Source organism: Oncorhynchus clarkii, chromosome 10, assembly GCF_045791955.1.
Source record: "Oncorhynchus clarkii lewisi isolate Uvic-CL-2024 chromosome 10, UVic_Ocla_1.0, whole genome shotgun sequence".
Classification (NCBI taxonomy): domain Eukaryota; kingdom Metazoa; phylum Chordata; class Actinopteri; order Salmoniformes; family Salmonidae; genus Oncorhynchus; species Oncorhynchus clarkii.
The window spans coordinates 33,629,083-33,655,305 of NC_092156.1; the positions used below are offsets into that span (position 1 = coordinate 33,629,083).

The window sequence follows — 26,223 nt, forward strand, 5'->3', positions numbered from 1 at the left end:
TTAAAAAAGTCTAGTGCTTTTGCGGACTGTAGTGTTTCTGCGAACATTACCGTAGTATTTACAAGTGTTTTTTTGTGGATAATACTGTAGTATTTACTATAGTATTCTATAGTATATTACAACATTCAATAGTAAGTACTACACATGATCGAGGGATACTACAGTTTACTATAGAATTCCCACTCCCAGCCCCACTCACCTCTGGTCATGGAATTCCTTAACAGTGAGCACGCCTATTTCATCAAGTGAGAGCTACCTCCTGGGATTCCAAGCTCAGTAGTGTTCTGTGTGAATGAGGAGTGGAAACTGAACGCAACACTACACCATAGCTCTATGACAGGATTGGACACAGAGAACACCCCTACACCACAGCTCCATCTACAGAGTAAGTGAACAACTGTACTGTTCTGTACTACTGCTTTTAACTGTGATCCACTAACTCTAGTAGTGAGGAGACAGACACTGTTATCTCATTTAGTGTGCAGTGTGTAGAGCGTATGTGTGAAAGGAAAGGTTGCTGTTTGGAGCATGTGTTTGGTTGAACTGTCCTTCTGGCATTTAGGGCATGCGCCTAACAATTAACACCAGGGGCTTAGTAATACCTCATCTTAAAGGTATTGCTTTTGTGCGTATGTATTTGAGGAGTCTGAAATTAAGGTTGTTATTTCCGTGACCCGTAATTCCGATCCGGCTGTTATGCTATGCTGCTATGCTGCTATCGTGGTTCAGAATTTGTTTTTGATGACATTCCACATCTGATTGGTAGTTATCTCCCGCTCATCTTATCTCTGCTGACAGCAGATGCAACAACTCCTGTGTTGCACAAACATACACAACTCCCTACAAAACACTATATATGGCAGCATAAGTGCATTGGCCCTTTGTTACTGCTTTTACTGTCGGAACACAATGTCAGGGTTCCCCAACTGAGTCAAAAGTTTGGACACATCTATTCATTCAAGGGTTTTTCTTTATTTTACTATTTTCCCACATTGTAGAATAATAGTGAAGACATCAAAACTATGAAATAACACACATGTAGTAACCAAAAAAAGTGTTAAACAAATCTAAATATATTTTATATTTGAGATTCTTCAAAGTACCCACCCATTGCCTTGATGACAGCTTTGCACACTCTTGGCATTCTCTCAACCACTTTTTTGCTTACTACATGATTCCATATGTGTTATTTCATCGTTTTGATGTCTTCACTATTATTCTACAATGTAGAAAATAGTAAAATAAAGAAAACCCCTTGATTGATTATGTGTGTACAAACTTCTGACTGGTACTGTATATGTTTTTTTTGTGTGTGTGAAATGTTCATTGGTGGACATTAAAAAAACACCAGGAAATCAGCTCCAAGTGATTTTAATTTACGAAATCTGTTCCCAAGTATTCCCACTCATAACACAATGTGATCGTATACAAATGTAAGCAAGGTTTGAAATTATCATGTTTTAGTCAAACATTATATATATGTTTGGGCTTCTTGCAGCCAGTTTACAAATTATATGTAATTATTGACCCATGGCTAAATCTAGTTGATGATACCATGCATCTGACTTGCCTAGTTAAATGAAGGTCACACATCTGGAAATGCTTCTCCATAGTGTGTTTCAGTGGCCAGTGCTATGCAACCTCTGCTCTTTGTGGTCTGCAGGTCAGATCTTTCTTTTTTTTTACTGCATTGTTTGGTCTGATCTTGTGTGTAATATGCACAGTAATTTACCCAACTGTTACAATTCAGAGGGAAGCATGTCATTACAGCCTGGGAGTCTTGAGGGGAGGAGTGATGACTTTCATTGACTTTCAAATTGACTATCTATCTACTACTGTATCTATCTATCTGTCTGTCTGTCCCCCCTCCTCTCTCTTTTTATTTTTTCTTTCTCTCTCACTCCCCCTCTCTTTCTCAGCATTGTGCAATTTGTGGGGGAGAATGGACAACCACACTACATCCCACATTCCAGGAATCTCCCCTGGACAGGAAAACTAAACTAGCAGAGTCAGTCCAAGGGGGATTTACCCCTTAATAGTATTCTGTACCATACACACACATACTGTATTTCAATATGATTCAATATGTTGGAGTGAGGATTTGCTTAGAGTCAAGGCTATCAAAATGGTGTGTTAATTTTATCTCACACATGTACAACCACACACACACAAACATACACACACACACACACATTGCAATATGAGTGAGTGAGAGTTACTTGGGAGTCAAGGTTATCTTAATATCTGTAATTCAGAGATATTTCTCTCCTACACAGACAACCACATGCAACTCATGCGCACATGATGTAGAAAACTGGTTCAAATTAAAATCCTATATCTGTAGTCCTGGACGATCTCCAGCTGTTTCTGTTAAAGACCATGGAGCTGCAGACATATGCACTTTGACAGGGCATAAAACTCCCCATTTCAAGTCATATAACACGCCTGCCTGGGTATACAGGAAACCTGACCACGCAGAGGGAAACACAGCTCTTTTTCCCATTCTAATGTAAATGCAGATAATTTCTCTTCAATCTGAATACTACACAAAGCATCGTGTCTCAATATGATTTAAATGAATAGCACATCTGCATTAAACAACAGCAGTAGATACATAACACCAGCAGAGATTAAAGTAAGCAGGAGTTCAAAGTACAGAGATACAAAGTGAGTATAAAGATTGAGGATACACAGTAACCAGAGTACAAGGAATATAGTCTGACTGGAATTCTTGTGTAATTTCTATAGTATTTTAACGAAGGCCACCGGAATTCGCACATTGTTTGTTGACTAGCGTAAACAGTCTAGTACGCTGATTTACCATGAAACAATTAAGTTGTATTTTATTTGGATGAACAGATTGTGCAGCTGGTCAGTGCTGGGGTGCACTAAATGGCTTCCCAAAAACTCTCTCTCAGCATGCCTCCCACATCCTCACATACAGCAACTCATTTGCATAACATTGTGTGATAAGGTGAGAGACTTTCGAAAATATTTTTTTCTAGTCCCTGGGTCGGATCAGTGAGTTGGGCAAGTGTGACAGACAGGTATCAACAACAGTGGATAAATTAAGATATCCTACTCAGGCCGTTAACCATTAGAAAGAATTGTCCGTTTCGGTCTGCTTAACGACCGTTCAACAGGTGCATGTTCATTAATTGTTTATGGTTCAGTGAACAAGCATGTGTTTAAACCCTTTACAATGAAGATCTGTGAAGTTATTTGGATTTTTATGAATGATCTTTGAAAGACGGGGTCCTGAAAAAGGGACGTTTCTTTTAATTGCTGAGTTTATTACATGTGAGGTTATAGTCCTGCCGTCCGTGTCCATATTTCTGTTACTATTCCATTTAACCCATACACTTAAATGAGGAATATTCTGATTATTCATGGATACAGGGATACTCATGAGCTGGATATTAAAAGTACATGTAAAGAGCTCATCCCGAATAAGACCTTATGTGGGATATGAGCTACAATCCAGACTGCTGTGCTCACGTTAACATGGTCAATGTCCAGTGGGGAAATGTCAGACCTTATTCATACAGTATGTTCATACTTTAGATGTAGTTATATGTAGGCACCGAAGGCAACAGGTCCTTACAGTGAAATGCTTACTTACGAGCCCCTAAGCAATAATGCAGTTTAAAAACAAATATGACTAAGAACAAGAAATAAAAGTAACAAGTAATTAAAGAGCAGCAGTAAAATAACAATAGCGAGACTATATACAGGGTGGTACAGAGTCAATGTGCAGGTTTACAGTTTGGTTGAAGTAATATGTAGGTGGAGTTATTAAGGGGGTGACTCTTCCATAGGCACCAATGCATTAGCAGCTGGGTCTGGTCTGCTTAGTTTATTGGCAGTATATGAACCCGAAAAAAATAGTGTGATGTGATGTCTTGCTTCCTCTTCCGTCTCTGCAGATATGACAGCCAGCGACTTCCAGCTGAACTCTGATTCACAGAGGTCGACGCCTCCCTCAAGATGCAGGGGCCCCTTCAACAGCATCAAGGTAGGCTCAAAAGTGTATCATTTTCACCTGCAACTAGCTCCAAATGTCAATTCAATACCAGAAGTAGCATCGGAATAGAAATCCATGAGAGTAACATACTTTTTAGAAAGCCACGTGATTCTGCTAATTAGCATTTTACCGTCTGGCTGTTGCTGTTGTGTACAACTTCCTAAATGATTGGTTCTCGTTTGCGAGGTTGACAATAGCAAAAACATTAACAAGACAAAACCTCTTCACATCCTTGCTGCAACTGATGGTATTTGGATTATGAAAAGGTAAAAAGCAGTACTAGGCAATTTTAGGTGTTTCTAAGCAGGGTCTTTCAAAAAAACACCAAGAAATCTAATATATGTCTTAAATATTACATACTGCTCCTGTCTATCACCTCATCTACCTGTCTCATCTCACATCATTACTCCCAACTCTCAGTGAGTGGCCATGTTAGAGAGCATCAAATCTGCAAAAATGTGTGGGTAAATTGTGACTGACTGACTGATTGATCTACAAACAATAATGAGTAGCTATTTAGGTTGCAAGCTGATTTGAGGATGGTCTGTAATGTCGAATAAGCCCAAGTAATGTATCGGTCTGAATTATGGGTTGTGTTGTCACAGAACTGAGACAATACTAGGAAGTGAGGTCAAATCTGTGTCTACAGATTGTGGTTCAGGAATCCAGACATGATGACCTCATGGGGTAAGAGGAGCATGCTAGCATGCTAACATTAAGGAAATGAACCTACCTTAATTGGCAGGATATGTTTTGGGACTGGAGAATAAAAAAATATTTGGAGAGGAAAGGGAGGAAAGGGAGTGAATCTTCCTTATTTTACGATCTGTAATTTAGTTTATTTCTTACTGTAGTGAAAACATTGATGTTTTGGCATCCTGTACTGTTATTTTCCTCTATAGTCCCAGGTGGGGTTGTGTTTCCTGGTGTTTTTAGCACATCCTTGTGTTGTTTCCAGATTTAGAAACACATAAACATGTCCTCGGAATGGGGTATGCATGGGAAAGCTTCTAGACACTTATGAAACCGATTAACTAGCCTGCTAATATTGTTGCACTCGCTAAGTGTAGGGGTCTTTGTTCCAGGTACAGGATGGCACCTGGAACACACAATCCCTCCATCAGTGCTCCGACTGTCTGCAATAGAATACACCAGGAACACACAATCCCTCCATCAGTGCTCCGACTGTCTGCAATAGACTGAGAGAGACTGGACTGAGGGCTTGTAGGCCTGCTGTAAAACCGGTCCTCACCAGACATCACCGGCAACAACGTTGCCTATGGGCACAAACCCAGTGGGCACAAACCCACTGGACCAGACAGGACTGGCAAAAAGTGCTCTTCACTGACGAGTCACGGTTTTGTCTCACGAGGGGTGATGGTCGGATTCGCGTTAATCGTTGAAGGAATGAGCGTTACACTGAGGCCTGTACTCTGGAGCGGGATCGATTTGGAGGTGGAGGGTCCATCATGGTCTGGGGCGGTGTGTCACAGCATCATCGGACTGAGCTTGTTGTCATTGGAGACAATCTCAACGCTGTACGTTACAGGGAAGACATCCTCCTCCCTCATGTGGTACCCTTCCTGCGGGCTCATCCTGACATGACCCTCCAGCATGACAATGCCACCAGCCATGGGACCTGTTGGATCGGAGGGTGAGGGCTAGGGCCATTCGCCCCAGAAATGTCCGGGAACTTGCAGGTGCCTTGATGGAAGAGTGGGGTAACATATCACAGCAAGAACTGGCTAATCTGGTGCAGTCCATGAGGAGATGATGCAATTTAGTACTTAATGCAGCTGGTGGCCACACCAGATACTGACTGTTACTTTTGATTTTGAACCCCCCTTTGTTCAGGGACACATTATTCCATTTCTGTTGGTCACATGTCTGTGGAACTTGTTCAGTTTATGTCTCAGTTGTTAAATCTTGTTATGTTCATACAAATATTTACATATGTTAAGTTTGCTGAAAATAAACACAGTTGACAGTGAGAGGATGTTTCTTTTTGAGAAATCAGTTTATGTGCGTAGTTGTTGAATGTACATGTGCCCAGGGGGACAGCAACCTTACCTTGGTCCAGGGCCAGCTCTGTCTCTCTTGACCTCTTGGTTGGGCAGTCCAAACAGATTGTCGATTTGCGCAGATGTTGACAATAAATACAAAAAGAAAACAAACGGCATGCCCAAAGTAAAGAAACAAAACCAAACTAAAGGCCTCATGGCCACCAAACCAACCAGCAGCCTCACGACTCCAAGCTGGTACTCTGACCATTAACCTGTATTGGCAGCGCATGTGCTTATAAATAGCCTAGTGGTTAGAGCACTGCGCCAGTAAACAAAAGGTTGCTGGATAGAATCCCCGACCCGACAAGGTAAAAATCTGTTATTCTGAGCAAGGCAGTTAACTCCCTGGGCGCTGAAGATTTGGATTTTGATTAAGTTAGACACCCGCACCTCTGATTCAGAAAAGTTCAGAAAGGTACAGAACAGCAGGCAGGCTCAGGGTAGGTAGAGTTCAGTAATCCAGGGTCAGGGTCAGGGCAGGCAGAATGGTCAAAGCCAGGAAACCAGGAACTAGAGCCAGCCAGGAGCATGGAAAAGACGTTGATAGGCTTGACTAAAGAAAACGAACTGGCAACAGGCTAACAGAGAACACAGGTATAAGTACACTGGGGATAATGAGGAAGATGGGCGACACCTGGAGGGGGGTGGAGACAAACACAAAGACAGGTGAATCAGATCAGGGTGTGACACCTACTCATTCAAGGGTTTTTATTTATTTGTACTATTTTCTACATTGTAGAATAATAGTGAAGACATCAAAACTATACAATAACACATGTGGAATCATGTAGTAACCAAAAAAGTGTTAAACAAATCAAAATATATTTTTGATTTTTTTACAGTAGCCACCCTTTGCCTTGATGATAGCTTTGCACACTCTTTGTAAAAAATCTAAAATCTAAAATTTATTTTTGATTTGTTTAACACTTTTTTGGTTACTACATGATCCCATGTGTTATTTCATAGTTGTGATGTCTTCACTATTATTCTACAATGTAGAAAATAGTAAAAAATAAAGAAAAACCCTTGAAAGAATAGCTGTGTCCAAACCTTTGACTTGTATAGTATGTAACAGATTTTGCTCTGGTTGTGAAAATCCTCATAAAGTTACTCATAGGCCTCCAGACCCTCTTGACTACTGCATCAATATGTTTTGTTGCATTACATACTTTCTTTACAAACTTCTTAGGGATAGGGGGCAGTAATTTCACGTCCGGATGAAAAGTGTGCCCAAAGTAAACTGCCTGCTACTCAGGCCCAGAAGCTAGGATATGCACATTATTAGTAGACTTGGATAGAAACCCCTCTGAAGTTTATAAAACTGTTTGAATAATGTCTGTGAGTATAACAGAACTGATTTGTCAGGTGAAACCCCGAGCACAATCCATCCAGGGAAGAAAATAAATTGAGGTCAATCTGTTTTCCATTATTTTTCTATGGTAAGCCCTTTTTAATAGGAATCTGGTTGCAGTTCCTATGGCTTCCACTAGATGGCAACAGTCTCAGACATTGGTTGATGTTTTTCTTTTGAGAAATGAAGGAGTAGCCCTGTTCTTTCCATGTGTCACTCCAGGTGGACTCTAGTCGTTTGGTGCGCACAACTTGGAATGCGCTTCACTTTGTTTTCGTTCGGTATTGAACACAGTTTATCCCGTCTTAAATTTGATCGATTATTTACGTTTTACGATACCTAAGTTTGGATTAAGAACGTTGTTTGAAATGTTTGGACCAAGTTTACAGGTAACTTATTAGATACGTCGTGTTGGGCGAGTTGGAACTGGTGTATTTTCTGAATCGAACGCGCCAAATAAATGGGCATTTTGGGGATATAAGAAGGAATTTATCAAACAAAAGGACCATTTGTGATGTTTCTGGGACATTTTGGAGAGCCAACAGAAGATGATCTTCAAAGATAAGGCATGAATTCTATCGTTATATCTGAGTTTTGTGTCGCACCTGGCTGGTTGAAATATGATTTTCATGTGTTTGTATGCGGGGTGCTGTCCTCAGATAATCGCATGGTCTGCTTTCGCTGTAAAGCCTTTTTGAAATCTAACACTGAGGCTCGGTTAACAAGAAGTTAAGCTTTATTTTGATGTATTATATATTAATGTTTTGTGTATTTCTATAATGAATATTTCTGTTTTTGAATTTGGCGCGCTGCAATTTCACTGGATGTTGTCAAATCAATCCTGTTACCGGGATCTGAGCGGGAAGAGATCACTACAAAGTTTTAAAGGTGTCAAATGTGCAGCTAGACATAGTGACCCGTGTGGAACAAGAAGTTCTCCTGAATATTTAAATCAGACTTTTGAGCTCTCTGTAGTTAATTGATCAGATCATATTATTAACTACTTAGAGTAAGCTGGGAACAATATGTTTTATACACTTCATGTATATACAGTCTGTCTGCATAATGATGAAACCATAAACAAAGGATCTACTATGGTTTTCAAACTCTCTCTCCCTTCCCTCTCTGTCCTCTCTCTCCTGTCTCTCCTCTAGTTATTTGTGCTGTGCCATGGCATGCTCCAGCTGGCCCAGCTGTTGGTGTCTGGATATCTGAAGAGCTCCATCTCCACCATAGAGAGACGCTATGGCTTCTCTAGCCAGAAGTCTGGCATCTTGGCATCCTTCAATGAGGTAAGCCTAAACCTAACCCTGACCCTATCCCACCACTCTTTTGGGCTGATCAAGATAACAGGAAGATTGACTGATAATTTCCAGATCCATATAGGTTCAGATTATTATTTGTATTTATATATGAAAACAATTGTATACTTTAAATGTTTACATGTGAGAGTGGGCACATGAGTGTGTTAATGGTTGTGTTTGTGTGAGTGTGTTGTGCTCATGATTCTCTGTGTGTGTGTGTGTTTATGTGTGTGTGTAGGTGGGGAACATAGTCCTGATAGTGTTTGTTAGTTTCTTTGGTAGCCGTGTCCACAGACCACGGTTCATTGGTGGAGGGGCACTGTTGGTCAGTCTGGCTGCTCTGATAATGGCCATGTCTCATTTCATCAGTGGCCCCTACCAGTACACAGACCACATCAGCGGTAAGTCACATACACACACACACATTCATACATACATACGTACATACATACAGTGCCTTGCGAAAGTATTCGGCCCCCTTGAACTTTGCGACCTTTTGCCACATTTCAGGCTTCAAACATAAAGATATAAAACTGTATTTTTTTGTGAAGAATCAACAACAAGTGGGACACAATCATGAAGTGGAACGACATTTATTGGATATTTCAAACTTTTTTAACAAATCAAAAACTGAAAAATTGGGCGTGCAAAATTATTCAGCCCCTTTACTTTCAGTGCAGCAAACTCTCTCCAGAAGTTCAGTGAGGATCTCTGAATGATCCAATGTTGACCTAAATGACTAATGATGATAAATACAATCCACCTGTGTGTAATCAAGTCTCCGTATAAATGCACCTGCACTGTGATAGTCTCAGAGGTCCGTTAAAAGCGCAGAGAGCATCATGAAGAACAAGGAACACACCAGGCAGGTCCGAGATACTGTTGTGAAGAAGTTTAAAGCCGGATTTGGATACAAAAATATTTCCCAAGCTTTAAACATCCCAAGGAGCACTGTGCAAGCGATAATATTGAAATGGAAGGAGTATCAGACCACTGCAAATCTACCAAGACCTGGCCGTCCCTCTAAACTTTCAGCTCATACAAGGAGAAGACTGATCAGAGATGCAGCCAAGAGGCCCATGATCACTCTGGATGAACTGCAGAGATCTACAGCTGAGGTGGGAGACTCTGTCCATAGGACAACAATCAGTCGTATATTGCACAAATCTGGCCTTTATGGAAGAGTGGCAAGAAGAAAGCTATTTCTTAAAGATATCCATAAAAAGTGTTGTTTAAAGTTTGCCACAAGCCACCTGGGAGACACACCAAACATGTGGAAGAAGGTGCTCTGGTCAGATGAAACCAAAATTGAACTTTTTGGCAACAATGCAAAACATTATGTTTGGCGTAAAAGCAACACAGCTGAACACACCATCCCCACTGTCAAACATGGTGGTGGCAGCATCATGGTTTGGGCCTGCTTTTCTTCAGCAGGGACAGGGAAGATGGTTACAATTGATGGGAAGATGGATGGAGCCAAATACAGGACCATTCTGGAAGAAAACCTGATGGAGTCTGCAAAAGACCTGAGACTGGGACGGAGATTTGTCTTCCAACAAGACAATGATCCAAAACATAAAGCAAAATCTACAATGGAATGGTTCAAAAATAAACATATCCAGGTGTTAGAATGGCCAAGTCAAAGTCCAGACCTGAATCCAATCGAGAATCTGTGGAAAGAACTGAAAACTGATGTTCACAAATGCTCTCCATCTAACCTCACTGAGCTCGAGCTGTTTTGCAAGGAGGAATGGGAAAAAATGTCAGTCTCTCGATGTGCAAAACTGATAGAGACATACCCCAAGCGATTTACAGCTGTAATCGCAGCAAAAGGTGGCGCTACAAAGTATTAACTTAAGAGGGCTGAATAATTTTGCACGCCCAATTTTTCAGTTTTTGATTTGTTTAAAAAGTTTGAAATATCCAATAAATGTCGTTCCACTTCATGATTGTGTCCCACTTGTTGTTGATTCTTCACAAAAAAATACAGTTTTCTATATTTATGTTTGAATCCTGAAATGTGGCAAAAGGTCGCAAAGTTCAAGGGGGCCGAATACTTTCGCAAGGCACTATATTTCTTTGAATCCCAAAACAAAAATAATAGTTATCACCTAACTCTTAACTCCTTCCTACCTCTACCTGTGTTCCTTAGAATCCAAGGATGACGACTCTGGCCTCTGCCAATTAGAGAGCTCTTTCCAATCACCCTTGTCCAATCATAGCTGCACTCAGCAGGAGAGTCACTCCCAGCAGGGAGTATTCCCACTCCTGCTCCTAGGACAGCTACTCCTGGGAATCGGCGGTGTTCCCATCCAACCCTTCGGAATCTCCTACATTGATGACTATGCCAGCAAGAGGAACTCTCCTCTCTACCTCGGTATGAGCACTGGGAGTGACTGGGAAACAGGGAATTCTTGGAATACAGGAAATACACATTCTGATGCAGGTCTTTTGGGTTTTTAACTAGGAATCAATATTATCACTGTTGGTTTTTTTAAATGGAGAGTTGCACCATTCTTCTCTAATGTTCCCGCAATTTTGGGCTCCACTTAATCCCCTCCAATTCTGAGAATACTTGCAAGGACATTAGAATGAGTTAGATTCGGAATTTCACACATAACCTTGGTGCAGGATGTGGAAAAATAGTAATGAAACTAAAGTGAATGTTTTGTATCCACTCATTGTTTTGCTGGTCTCAAGGCTGTGTCATGTGTGTAATCTTTTTGATAAAATTATACTTGAGATCAGCAAACAATGGGCAGTTTTTCATTTTCCTTTCATCAACTTCGAAGTATGATCTGGGGGAGAAACCAAACGATAAGTATTATTTTCCATGCCACTGTATTGATCCCACAACTGGGGTGACATGTCTGACTGTGGTTCCCCCTGCAGGCATCCTCCTGGCTGTCACGTCTATTGGTCCTGCTTTTGGCTTTATGATGGGCTCCTTCATGTTGCGCTTTTATGTCGACATCGACAAGATGTCCAAAGGTGAGCACATACACAAAATGCATCACACTGTGACACTTTCTGTAAGTACTACAGTGCCTTCAGAAAGTACTCACACCCCTTGACTTTATCCCACATGTTGTTGTGTTATTGCCTGAATTTAAAATGGATTCAATTGAGATTTGAGATATGATACCCCATAATGTCACAGTGGAACTCTGCTTGAAATTAATTCAAATTGAAAAGCTGAAATGTCTTGTCAATAGGTATTCAACAGCTTTGATACAGTATGACTGAAACGTCTCTTCATTCAAAGACTCAATCATGGACACTCTTACTGACAGTTGTGGCTGATTCACGTGATGTATTATTGTCTCTACCTTCTTACCCTTTGTGCTGTTGTCTGTGCCCAATAATGTTTGAACCATGTTTTGTGCTGCTATCATGTTGCGCTGCTGCCATGCTGTTTTGCTACCATGTTGTTGTCATGTTGTGTTGCTACCATGCTGTGTTGTCATGTGTTGCTGCCATCCTATGTTGTTGTCTAAGGTCTCTCTTTATGTAGTGTTGTGGTGTCTCTCTTGCCGAATAAGAATTTGTTCTTAACTGACTTGCCTCATTAAATAAAGGTTAAATAAAAATGTTAAATAAGGGATATAGCAAGCTTAAATAAGTTCAGGAGTAAAAATATGCTTTACAAGTCACAAAATAAATTGCATGGACTCACTCTATACATGTATATATGCAATAATATGCAATAATAGTGTTTTTTAGAATGATTTTTGAATGACTACCTCATCTCTGTACCCCAAACATACAATTATTTGTAAGTTCCCTTAGTTGAGCAGAGAATTTCAAACACAGATTCAACCACAAAGACCAGCGAGGTTTACCAATGCCTCGTGAAGAAGGGCACCTATTGGTAGAAGGGCCCCTATTGGTAAAAAAATCACACATTGAATATCCCTTAGAGCATGGTGAAGTTATTAATTACACTTTGGATGACGTATTGATACAGCCAGTCACTACAAAGATACAGACATCCTTCCTAACTCAGTTGTCGGAGAGGAAGGAAACCGCTCATGGATTTCACCATGAGGCCAATGGTGACTTTAAAACAGTTTAATGGCTCTGATAGGAAAAAACTGAGGATGGATCAACAACATTGTAGTTACTCCACAATACTAACCCAAATGACAGAGTGAAAAGAAGGAAGCCTGTACAGAATAAAAAATATTCCAAAACATGCATCCTGTTTGCAAACAGGATGCATGTTTTGGAATATTTTGTACGGGTTTCCTTCTTTTCAATCTGTGGTTTCGTTAGTATTGCAGAGTAACTGCAATGTATGAGGTATACAGAGGTGAGGTAGTCAGTCATTCAAAAATAATGTTAAACACTACAATTGCACACAGAGTGAGTCCAAGCTACTTTTTAACTTGTTAAGTATATGTTTAACCCTCAACTTGTTTAGGCTTTCCATAACAAAGGGGTTGAAAACTTATTGACTCAAGACATGTAAGCTTTTCATTTTTAATGAATTTGTAAACATTTCTAAAAATATATAATTCCACTTTGACATTATGGGGTATTGGGTGTAGGCTGTAACACAACAAAATGAGGAAAAAGCAGAGGTTTGTGAATATTTTCTGAAGGAACTGTATTTACCTTTAAATACGATAATTTCCGTTCTCAGAGCTTTTAAACCTCCCAGGAAAACCTCACTACAACTTAAAAACAGCTTAAGTTCTCAGAATGTTTCAAAACGTTCCGTTTTACCGGTCAGGAATCTTAGGGCTTCGTTCCCGGAACCAAAAAACACGTTCCCACAACTTCCAAGGAACCAAATGTGCCAGGTCTCTTACTTATTCACTCACTGACTGACTCTCTCTCTCTCTCTCTCTCTCTCTCTCTCTCTCTCTCTCTCTCTCTCTCTCTCTCTCTCTCTCTCTCTCTCTCTCTCTCTCTCACACTTTACTCAGTACTTTGTTGAAGCACCTTTGGCAGCGATTACAGCCTTTAGTCTTCTTGGCTATGATGCTACAGCGATTACAGCCTTTAGTCTTCTTGGCTATGATGCTACAAGCTTGGCACACCTGTATTTGGGGTATTTCTCCCATTCTTCTCTGCAGATCCTCTCAAGCTCTGCCAGGTTGGATGGGGAGTGTTGCTGCAGCTATTTTCAGGTCTGGCGGGGTCACTCAAGGACATTCAGAGACTTGTCCCGAAGTCACTCCTGTGTTGTCTTGGCTGTGTGCTTAGGGTCGTTGTCCTATTTGAAGGTGAACCTTTGCCCCAGTCATAAGGACCTGAGCAGTCTGGAGCAGGTTTTCATCAAGGACTTTTCCAATCCACCTCATTCTGTGTGAACCACAGCTTTCCCTGCAATGCTTTAGACACCTCAGAAACTGGATTTACCCCAGTCATGGTCATGGACCATTGTCCTGTCTTTCCAGTTTCATGTAATTGATCTCGTCCTTCCAGTTTGATGCATCTCATTTATCAAGGTGTGAGAGCATCGTTAGTGATTGGGGACATGTTCAAACTGTTCAAACGCCTGCTGAAGTATGTAAGTGTGTGTGCGTGTGTGTGTGCCGTGTGTGGGGGTATGTTGGTGCATATCTATAGTTATTTACTTCTGTAGAAAAGTGCATGATATCAGATGAATTTCTGTGATAGAAATTAGCTTCTTCCCTTTTTGGAGGAAAATATGTTCTTAACTGGAATCTCGGTCTCTCTGAACAGCTGGTATGAGCTCATTCACTCAGTCTTTCACTTTAGTCATTCAGAATGAATGTGGAGTTTCTCACAGTGAAAAAGAAAATGACTTCTTCCTGGAAGCTGCTGTCAGTTAGAAAGAGATTCAATGTTCTGTTGAAAAATGCCAAGGGAAAAAAATCTACTTTCTTTCCTAATATCAACATTCTTTCAAAAGGTTATAACGTTTTAAACCAGGAAGTGTTCTCAAATCAAATCAAAGTCTATTTGACACGTACGCCGAATACAACAGTGAAATGCTTACTTACAGGCTCTAACCAATAGTGCGGAGAAAAGAGAGGAAAAAAGTATGTGTGTGTGTGTGTGTGTGTGTGTGTGTGTGTGTGTGTGTGTGTAAGTAAGTAAGTAAGTAAAGAAATAAAACAACAGTAAAAAGACATTTGAAAATAAGAGTAGCAAGGCTATGCACAGACACCGGTTAATCAGGCTTATTGAGGTAGAATGTACATGTAGGTATCGTTATAGTGACTATGCATATACAGTGGGGCAAAAAAGTATTTAGTCAGCCACCAATTGTGCAAGTTCTCCCACTTAAAAATATGAGAGAGGCCTGTAATTTTCATCATAGGTACACTTCAACTATGACAGACAAAATTAGAAAAGAAATCCAGAAAATCACATTGTAGGATTTTAAATTAATTTATTTGCAAATTATGGTGGAAAATAAGTATTTGGTCAATAACTTTGTTATATACCCTTTGTTGGCAATGACAGAGGTCAAACGTTTTCTGTAAGTCTTCACAAGGTTTTCACACACTGTTGCTGGTATTTTGGCCCATTCCTCCATGCAGATCTCCTCTAGAGCAGTGATGTTTTGGGGCTGTTGCTGGGCAACACGGACTTTCAACTGCTGGCTAACCGGGCTATCTGCATTGTGTCCCACCACCCGCCACCCCCTCTTTTTATGCTACTGCTACTCTCTGTTCATCATACAGTGGGGAAAAAAAGTATTTAGTCAGCCACCAATTGTGCAAGTTCTCCCACTTAAAAAGATGAGAGAGGCCTGTAATTTTCATCATAGGTACACTTCAACTATGACAGACCAGGACCTTGAAATGCTTCTTACGAAGCCACTCATTTGTTGCCCGGGCGGTGTGTTTGGGATCATTGTCATGCTGAAAGACCCAGCCACGTTTCATCTTCAATGCCCTTGCTGATGGAAGGAGGTTTTCACTCAAAATCTCACGATACATGGCCCCATTCATTCTTTCCTTTACACGGATCAGTCGTCCTGGTCCCTTTGCAGAAAAACAGCCCCAAAGCATGATGTTTCCACCCCCATGCTTCACAGTAGGTATGGTGTTCTTTGGATGCAACTCACCATTCTTTGTCCTCCAAACACAACAAGTTGAGTTTTTACCAAAAAGTTATATTTTGGTTTCATCTGACCATATGACATTCTCCCAATCTTCTTCTGGATCATCCAAATGCTCTCTAGCAAACTTCAGATGGGCCTGGACATGTACTGGCTTAAGCAGGGGGACACGTCTGGCACTGCAGGATTTGAGTCCCTGGCGGCGTAGTGTGTTACTGATGGTAGGCTTTGTTACTTTGGTCCCAACTCTCTGCAGGTCATTCACTAGGTCCCCCCGTGTGGTTCTGGGATTTTTGCTCACCGTTCTTGTGATCATTTTGACCCCAAGGAGTGAGCTCTTGTGTGGAGCCCCAGATCGAGGGAGATTATTAGTGGTCTTGTATGTCTTCCATTTCCTAATAATTGCTCTCACAGTTGATTTCTTCAAACCAAGCTGCTTACCTATTGCAGATTCAGTCTTCCCAGCCTGGTGCAGGTCTACAATTTTGTTTCTGGTGTCCTTTGACAGCTCTTTGGTCTTGGCCATAGTGGAGTTTGGAGTGTGACTGTTTGAGGTTGTGGACAGGTGTCTTTTATACTGATAACAAGTTCAAACAGGTGCCATTAATACAGGTAACGAGTGGAGGACAGAGGAGCCTCTTAAAGAAGAAGTTACAGGTCTGTGAGAGCCAGAAATCTTGCTTGTTTGTAGGTGACCAAATACTTATTTTCCACCATAATTTGCAAATCAATTCATTAAAAATCCTACAATGTGATTTTCTGGATTTTTTTCTCTCATTTTGTCTGTCATTGTTGAAGTGTACCTATGATGGAAATGACAGGCCTCTCTCATCTTTTTAAGTGGGAGAACTTGCACAATTGGTGGCTGACTAAATACTTTTTTGCCCCACTGTAGGTGTTCCTTTTGTCCAGGTGGGAAAGAGCAGTGTGAAGTGCAATAGAGATTGCATCATCTGTGGATCTGTTTGGGCGGTATGCAAATTGGAGTGGGTCTAGGGTTTCTGGGATAATGGTGTTGATGTGAGCCATTACCAGCCTTTCAAAGCACTTCATGGCTACGGAGTGCCATGGGTCTGAAGTTATTTAGGCAGGTTGCCTTTGTGTTCTTGGGCACAGGGACTATGGTGGTCTGCTTGAAGCATGTTGGTATTACAGACTCAATCAGGGACGTGTTGAAAATGTCAGTGAAGACACCTGCCAGTTGGTCAGCACATGCCCGGAGCACACGTCCTGGTAATCCATCTGGCCCCGCAGCCTTGTGAATGTCTTACTCACTTACTTACTTACTTACTCACTTACTTACCTTTCTCAGGGTGCACTTCAATACATACAGTACCTTTGATTGCATTGGTTATTTAATTGAATATTGTTGTTTTATTATTTTTGAATACTTTACTTTGCCACTAATACAGTAACATGTCTTTCTCCTAACTGCAGATCAGATAGGTTTGGAGCGAAAAGACCCTCGCTGGGTGGGAGCCTGGTGGCTAGGCTTCTTGGTGGCAGCCTCCTTCCTCTTCCTCACCTCCCTGCCCTACCTCTTCTTCCCCCGACAGATGCCCAAAGAGGTGTAGTATGGGATACAAGCTGACACGTTGTCACATGTCTTATTAAGCATGAACTAAAAAAATGTAATGAAAGTTGAATAATCTTCTCATATAGAAAAACTTTGGTTCAGAGAAAGAGTGATGCGGTTTGACCTTGTTGAATAAGGTCCTGGCTGATATCTATCATTCTGTAAGGGAATATTACAAAATAGGTTGAGTCTTTGTTTCATGTTTCTTTCATCAGTCATCTGGCACAAAGAAGAATCATTGTGCCAGGTCTTGCTCAATAGCATAGCATAGCCGCACAAACACACAAACACACACACAGTCTCTTGAACGCTGGCCAAGGCTTTAAAAGCTCTGAAGCTTGGCGTTAATGCAATATTGACAGGATTACGTATTTGCTGTGCCGTGATCAAACTCTAATCTGTTGTAATACAGGTACAGCGCATAATTGCGGTGTGCTTCTTTCTCTCCCCTGGTTAGGAAACTGGAAGTGATGCCACAGAGCCCAGAGCAGAAGAGGAAAAGAAACCACTGCCAGACCCCGTCCAGGAACTCACCCTCACACAGTTTCTCAAAAGTGAGGCACTTTTATAAAAACCACATCCGTCTGTTTTCTTTCCATTTCTCTTCACTGTGTCTACGGGTGATTACAGGGCATTAAGGGTGACAGACACTGATATACATACTGATAGTATATAAAACGTAGAAGTGGTCACATTGTGTCCTCTCTCTTCCTCTATTGTTGCGACCCCCGTGGTAAATATTGTCTTAAGCAGTGAGGTCATTAGCCATTAGCCCCCCTCTCCCTCCCTCCCCCTTTTTCTCCCAGGTTTCCCCTGTATCGTCCTGCGGACGCTGCGGAACCCCATCTACCTGTTGGTGGTGCTGGCACAGGTCCACCTGGCAGCGATGGTAGCCGGCCTCGCCACCTTTATGGCCAAGTTCATAGAACGCCAGTTCACCCAGACTGCCTCCTTCTCCAACATGATGATCGGTGAGAGACATTATTCGTTATCTCTGTGAAACATCTTGATTTAGATTAAGGTTAGGGTTTGTCTAATAAAGAAAAAATAGAACCAATGGACCAAGTTAAAATTCCACTCAATGGAGAGTTATTACTTTAAAATCAAATCTGCAAAACTCAAGCATTTGGCATGTGTATTTGACTCAGATCTGATAGGAATAAGAAAATGGGTAATATCACATCATATACATACTTAATACTAGCTGAGATTAATAATAGATAATGCTCCAACTCTCCAGGGGTCTATGAATAGCACAGAGAGCATGGAATTTTACCACAGAAACAGAAGCTATTGAGCAACTGGAGGTAATCATTCCAGAAGACAAAGACTCCCTTGTATGCGAGAGCACAGGCAATCAAAACCCTGCCGCCCACTACTGTTTATAGCAGGGTCACATATGGATGGGATTTACTTTATTTCCCTTTACCCCAGTGTTTTAGTTCTTTGGCAGGGTGCAGAATCTCCCGTGTCAGCACCTGAAGCTGCCAATATCAACATTTTACATGACTACAAAATAAGGCCAACTATTATTAGGAGGGGGTTAACAGAGCTAGGCTGAGGGGAACCACCCCGCCTATGTAAGGGGAAGCACAAGGTTCTTTTTCAAAGGCAGGCAGCCCAGAGCTCATGTCTCCGGAACCATGTTGTCTTCTGAGATCTATCTTCTGAGATGTGCAGGGTGACTGCAAAAAACACGACCTGGAACGTGTTCAAAACTGAAATCGGAGTGACTGTTATGCTTTCTTAATAGACAAATTAGGCACATTTGGGCAGTCTTGATACGACATTTTGTTACAGAAATGCAATGGTTCATTGGATCAATCTAAAACGATCCTCGTACACTGATGCCATCTAGTGGCCAAAATCTATATTACACCTGAGCTGGACTAATACATTATGGCCTTTCTCTTGCACTTCAAAGATGATGGTTAAAAAAAAAGACAAAAGAATGGTTGGTTTTTTCTTTGTATTATCTTTTACCCGATCTGTTATGTTATATTATCCTACATTCCTTTCACATTTCCACAAACTACAAAGCGTTTCCTTTCAAATGGTACCAAGAATATGCATATCCTTGCTTCAGGGCCTGAGCTACAGGCAGTTAGATTTGGGTGTGTCATTTTAGGCAAAAATTGAAAAAAAGGATCCTCAAAATTAAAAAAAAAAGGATCCTTAACCTCTGTGTGCCTGTAGGTGGGGTGAGCATCCCTCTAGCGGTGCTGGGCATCGTGCTAGGTGGGGCTCTGATGAGGAGGCTGAGTATTTCTACTAGAGGCTCCGCCCTCATGTGCACGGCAGCCATCTTGATGTGTATGCTCACCGCTCTGCCTCTCCTCCTCCTCGGCTGCTCCACACAGAGTGTCACTGGCGTCTACCCCACCACGTAGGTTACCATCACCTATCCTTAAAACAGCACTGAAGCCTTAAGTTGCCATTGTGTACTCCACCAGGTACCATTCCTCTTTCTTCTTCCTCTGTTCTCAGACAGAATGGTTCCTTGGGGTGTAGCGCTGGGTGCTCCTGTCCGACCGAGACTTTTAACCCAGTGTGTGGCTCAGACGGGGTGGAGTTCATATCACCCTGTCATGCAGGTTGCATGACCAAAGTACAGGACAACAACACCATCAAAGTCCTGGTAAACCACTACACCTGCCTGTTCATGAATAGGCTGAATCCTAACTTTCCCAATCAGGCCAATCATATTGAGGTTAAAGAGAACACAGTGAGAAAACTAAATCACATAACATGCAGAAACCAAAGATTATGAATTTCCAGGATATAGACATAGATATAGACAGCTCTAAATGGGCCTCACTTCTGCTTTACTGTCAGATGTCTACTCAATGGAAAACAGGGTTTACAGCCAGACCCAGTATTATTTAGACTGAAAACTCACACACACTGCACCCCCATACAAAGCTCAGGAGAAGACTATTCCCTTTCCTTGAAGCCAGAGACTATCAAGCCAGTTTCTTGATAATGTACTTTTATTTTGCGAGATGAGTGATTCTCATTCACACCTACTATGCCAACAGCTACTGCCAGATGCAATGGTGATTGGCTGGTGGTTAATGTCATGTGACTCTTTCTCTGACAGAACTACACAAACTGTGGCTGTATCAACGGGTCCCATGCGTTGCCAGGGACATGCGGTAGCAACTGTGAACACCTCCTCTTGCCCTTTATGGTTCTCTCTGCCCTCACCTGCTTCATTGCATCCTTCTCACAGACGCCATCATACATGATGATACTGAGGTACAGCACACACACACACACACACACACACACACACACACACACACACACACACACACACACACACACACACATACACACACATTTGAACACACACTAATCACCTACCTACAAAGTTAGAGAGAGAGTCATGTGCAGTCGTGTCCCCATGGTAAGCCTGAGGTATCTGAGTTCTCTCACGCTCTCCCTTAGTTATTATTGCAGGGACACAGACACTAGTTCTATTGCTTAGCCCTGAGGCAGTAGTTGCCACTGTATCATAACATTATCATCCGTCATGATGGCTCAGTTGGTTCTAACACATTCCTCCTTCGTTACAGCATGTTTGAGCCTGCACACACACACACACACACACACACACACATACGCACATGCACACGCACACGCACACGCACACACACACACACACAAACCATACACACGTCAGCACTGTGTGTGTCTGTTGGTTGGTCTATGATCAGCATGACTGGGCCTGTGGGGATGATAGCAAACATAATAAGAGAATAAAGAACAGAGCTTTCTGCTTCCTCACTGGGTAACACTTAGACAGTCCGCTAAAGATGACTCATTTATCAGTCAGCAACTGCACATGCAACAACAAAGATTTTAAGATAAATTAGATGGGGGTAGTTTTTGCATGTTGATATTTAAGCAACGCAGTGTGTGTGTGTACAATTGTGCTTGTGTGTGTGTGTGTGTGTGTGTGTGTGTGTGTGTGTGTGTGTGTGTGTGTGTGTGTGTGTGTGTGTGTGTGTGTGTGTGTGTGTGTGTGTGTGTGTAGGATGTGTGTATGATACGTCTGACATAATTTACTGCATCCGTTCAGCTGTTCTGTTTCACGCTGAGCTAAACGCAAACTCCCTCCAGCTGGTCAGTAACTTCTTCACGCCAGAACTGGTTACTGTGACTGATGTTGACCCGCTCCCATCCTTTCCCTCTTCATCCCCTTTACCCTCTCCTTCACTTTTTCCATCTCTCTCGCTCTCTCCCTCTCTCTACCCTGCAGGTCAGTGAGAACAGAGGATAAGTCTTTTGCTGTGGGAGTTCAGTACATGCTCTTCAGAATGCTGGGTGAGTTATATCAACATTTCACAGACAGCCACACTATCACATCTTTGTCCGGGATTCAAAGAAATGTAGATAAACGACCAATGCACAGTGATTCACTTTCACCGTTATCAACCTTTCTGCTTGACATCCACGGTTTGAACAGCAAACGTCTTGGAAAAAATGCCTTTTCAAAAATCCATCCCCGAAATTCCTCTCTGGCTGTCCTGTTAGGTGACGTGAAGCAGGATCATGTAAACTCAGAAAACACATCTCTAGAGGGATAATGACACATATCAACACTGCCACTCAAGAAGAATCATCTCACAACCTCTCAGCCAATTGTGTATGTGTGTGCACGTGCGTACGTGCATGCATGTCTGTGTGTGCGTGTTCACGTGGATGTGTATTTGTAATTGGTGTATGTGTGTGTCTCCAGCATTCCTGCCAGCCCCAGTCCTGTATGGCATTGCCATAGACACCACCTGTATCCTCTGGGGGAAGAAGTGTGGGAGGAACACATCATGTCACTACTACAACATGGACCTCTTCAGACAGAGGCAAGCAACAGCAGATATACCCTCCCCCTGCCCAATGACTCATGCCTCCATATCAGCCATTTAAGCCATACTTAGAGTTTGCACTTTTGGGACCATTCCATTGCACTTTTGGGACCATTTTACCAGGCAAACTAAATCAAGCGCAGCTCCATTTTTTTAAGTATTTGCCATACGGTATGTATTAAATGCAGGTCTGTTATAGAGAATACAGAATATCTTGGATGTATGATATTTACAGTTTCCATCTCTTTAATGGCCAGGTTCCTGGGACTGCAGGTGTTGTTTGTTTGCGGAGCGTTCATCTGCTTCCTGCTCTCTCTCCTCATCCTGAGACATAGGGCAGGACAACAAGGCCAGCAGGCGGAACAGAGATACACTGTGGTGAACGGAGTAAAGAGTCCCGACAACAACACCGCCTCCAAAGAACTGCAGAGGATGCCAGCATGAGAGAGGACTGAGAAAGATAATTTAACTGAATTACAAGCTGGGTAGACAGAGAAGAAAAATGTATCTAATTCTCTAGAGAATCATGATGAAGACTACAGAGATGAGAAGTGCTCCGTGGGCATCTTTCTCAGGGAGAGTCCATCTCTTACTTTGTGTCCTCTATTTTGTCCATGGGAGGAACTGTTTCTCTCTCTCCTCCCGTTGGCCAATGAGGAGTGTTTAAATATCTCTACACTATTACTGCTCCCAAATTGCCAGTGCTGTATCTGAGCCATGGTAACATAGCGTGTCATTCTCTGGAACCAGTCTGAGGGCTCCCCTTTCCACTGATACAAGGTCAAATCTTTTTCCATCTCTCTTATGCTTAAGGTTAGGACACGGGGAGGGTAAGCTGTAAACTGATCCTAGATCTCTAGACATTTTTTATAGTAGAATTTTATTGTCACATCCACCAATTAGGTGCAGTGAAATGTGTTGTTTTACAGGGTCAGCCATATTAGTACGCCGTCCCTGGAGCAGATTCAGGTGCCTTTCTAAAGGGCACATTGACAGAATTTTCACCTTGTCGACTCGAGCCACCAGACCAAAGACAGCATTAGAAAACCAAACTCCCACTAAGCCAATACTCTTCAGGTGTTGGTTGTTTTTAGAAAACATGTATATACCATATATTTTTCTTTGTTTTTTAAAATGTTTTTTGGGCCTTTGTAAACAATATAAAATAGTGAATTTATACTTTCAAAGAAAAGGATCATTATAGATTCAGTAAGCAAGCGCCTTACATTTATACAACTCGAATACGATATAATGCTTTGAATCTTATCATGTGAAACAATGTAAATATTTTTACGTACAGTTTACAGTATTCTTACAATTCTTGTCAGTGGGATTTTTATTTGATGGACATTTATGCACAATGCATCTTTTTCTCCATTGCTCTTGTCATGTAATGAGTTATGGTATGTAAGCATAGATGTGGTAACGCAGATGTTCCATTAACCAGATTGATGCACATTCAACAAATCTGATCTAACAAAGTGGATATTTGTCAAATCTGTCATGATTTTTGTGTTGTAACAGACCCACAATGTGGTTACTTATGTCCGATTTTGATATATTTGGCTGTTTTCGTTGCAAATCTTTTCAGGTTTAGATGAAGTGACTGCTAAATGCTAACTGCTATTTGTATAAGCTGGTTAGCATACAGAAATCGTTGATGGTAGTCAAAGTCGTTTACAACTGTAATGCATTTGATTGGTGCCAATGAAGATATGAACATGTGTTGGGGTTGACATCCATACCAGCATTATACTCTGATTTTGACCTCAACAGTGTGAAATACACATATAAACAATAGCCTAAATGTAGGATAATTTTGCTGTGGGGCAATGAGGAGACTCGAGATCTTTCCCCCACGCATTTCCATGGTAATTACAGTGTTTTGGTTGAGGTCAATTGACCTCTTTATCGTGACCTCTGACCTCTATTGTGAGTTTAAAGTTCCTTTCCAAACAGGGAAGAAATCATGCATGTTATAAACTAATGTGAACCCTTGTGACATGGAAGAGGGTATTGTTCTCTCAGAGAGGAGTTAGAGGAGGGAGTTAAAGGTGGAGGGAGGATGTTGTGATAACTGAACCATGATTTTCTAACTGCCATCATGAGTGATGACACACCAGGTTAATAAACTCTATCAGCAGACAGACATGTTCAGGCCTCATACTTTGTGTAAATGAGTCATGCCAGGAGAGCAACCGTCTCTTGCTGATGTACTGTGTGGAGTTGCTCAACTGGGACCTGCCCAGCCCTACCTAAGATTTTGTGATATGCACCTTAATCTCACAATATCTGACTTAACACCAGAGAATTCTGCCATGTCCTGCAGAGGCAAGGAGCAAAGAGGCCCAATTCATGTCATACCAGAGACAGACATCCTGCTTGAATTATCTGTGTGTGTTTGAGTGTGTGTGTATGCTGGCTGACCCCAACAACGCTGCTGCTTAGATAATGCAGAACCACGGTCTCAACATTCCAGGAACTTTTAATAAATTCCCTGGTTTTCCGGAAGTACTGCTTGAAAGATTCTGAATTTCTTGCTTATTCCCTCCTGATTCTAAGAATCCTGCAACCGGCGTTTCGGGAAGAAGAATTTATTGAAAGTTCCCGGAACACTGCTGCGGTTTAGGGGAGTGAGTGAGGAGGGGAATTAGTAACACAAGCAAACACAGACTCAGTGAAGCCATCAGTAACTCTGGGACCTTTCCCCCAGTTTTAGACCCAGAAAGGGAGAACAGATATTAGCTTACATAGCAGCAGTCAGGATAGACTCACAATGGTGTTCTTTTCACACTGTAAAGTGTTTGCTGTGAATTTGATAGTAACTTACAGGCAGCTCAGTGGCAAGTAAAATTCTGCATTTCATATTACAGTACACCTACTGTAATCTAAATACAGTATCAAAGCAAGTACTGTTCAATGACACACAGTACAATACCGTAAGATCGACTGTATTATACTGTAAACAAAAAAAAAGGTAAATGGTACCGTAACTGAAATGAAGGAATGAATGGATGACTTATTTCAATTCATTGAAGGAATGGGTTTGTACTTCACAGTATTTTATTGTAATTACAAGGCATTGTTGCAAGCAGGTTGGCTGCTAGGTATTGTGTTTACACATTACAGCATATTAATGAATATTTGGTGTTTTGTACTTGCATTTCTAGAGGTCTTAACAAAGCCTTCCAAACTGGCAGGGCAAAACAGACCAAAAGAGACTTGCTCCCACTCCAATCTGTCCCTTATACATTATACATTAATGGGGCACTGCTACCACATACCAGTGAAACTGGTACAGAATTCTCACTCACTGGTGAAACAAATATAGCCTCTTACAAGGCACACGTCAAAACACGTCAAAATATGTTAATGATCCAAAACAATACCATGCAACCACTAGTGGTCAAAAGGTATTTGGCGTTCCAAAGACACGGTATGGTTCTGAATTCTGTGGGATGAAATTACATAGAACAAATAGAACAAATCTTTCCCCGCCCAGAATGCTGCAGTAAAACATTTCTGAATATTTTAGTGTTGACAATACAGAAAATGACCGCATAAATTACAGTTTTCCGTTACAGTGCACAGACACGGCTGGATTGACATGGCAGACCCCTGCAGAGCATCCAGCACCCTCCACACACTCACACACACACCCAACCACACTCACACACTCGCACTCAGTCACACAGAGATACACACAAAACACTTACTAAACTAGAGACGGCCATTCTCTTTATATTACGTTTCAGCATGTCTTATTATGTGACATCATGTCTATTTATGAGTGGCTTTTATTCACGTGTGCTGTGTGTTGTTTACAACGAGTGCCTTTCACTTAATTCCTTACATTCTCACGTGTGAAATCAAATTGAAACGCATGGACTATTTTGCTTGCTTGTACTGTATGTTGTGATGTGATTCCAAAGATTGGCATGGACTAAAGTGATATTGAGACAGCTGTTGACAATTCCTTATCACCTCTTCCCTCC

The 26,223-nt window shown here is 41.6% G+C and overlaps 1 protein-coding gene across 3 annotated transcripts; it reads left to right on the plus strand.

Annotated features, from left to right (window-relative positions):
• The first annotated feature begins 275 nt into the window (after positions 1–275).
• On the plus strand, positions 276–24,375 carry LOC139418297 (solute carrier organic anion transporter family member 2B1-like). 3 transcript variants are annotated; one of them, XM_071167661.1, is made up of 16 exons: positions 279–385; positions 2,860–2,974; positions 3,927–4,015; positions 8,593–8,730; positions 8,981–9,143; positions 10,895–11,119; positions 11,635–11,733; positions 17,222–17,352; positions 17,818–17,914; positions 18,167–18,331; positions 19,557–19,746; positions 19,848–19,998; positions 20,461–20,618; positions 21,625–21,689; positions 22,105–22,225; positions 22,486–24,375. In XM_071167661.1, exons 3-16 carry the CDS (start codon positions 3,929–3,931, stop codon positions 22,670–22,672), a joined length of 1,977 nt encoding a protein of 658 aa, XP_071023762.1. In that variant the 5' UTR covers positions 279–385; positions 2,860–2,974; positions 3,927–3,928; the 3' UTR covers positions 22,673–24,375. The 3 variants fall into 3 exon arrangements, 2 of the variants coding, with proteins under 2 accessions (XP_071023761.1, XP_071023762.1); XR_011635297.1 differs by lacking the exon at positions 2,860–2,974 and having other exon boundaries at positions 282–385; positions 22,486–22,850; positions 23,069–23,284; XM_071167660.1 differs by lacking the exon at positions 2,860–2,974 and having other exon boundaries at positions 276–385.
• Positions 24,376–26,223: the final 1,848 nt, after the last annotated feature.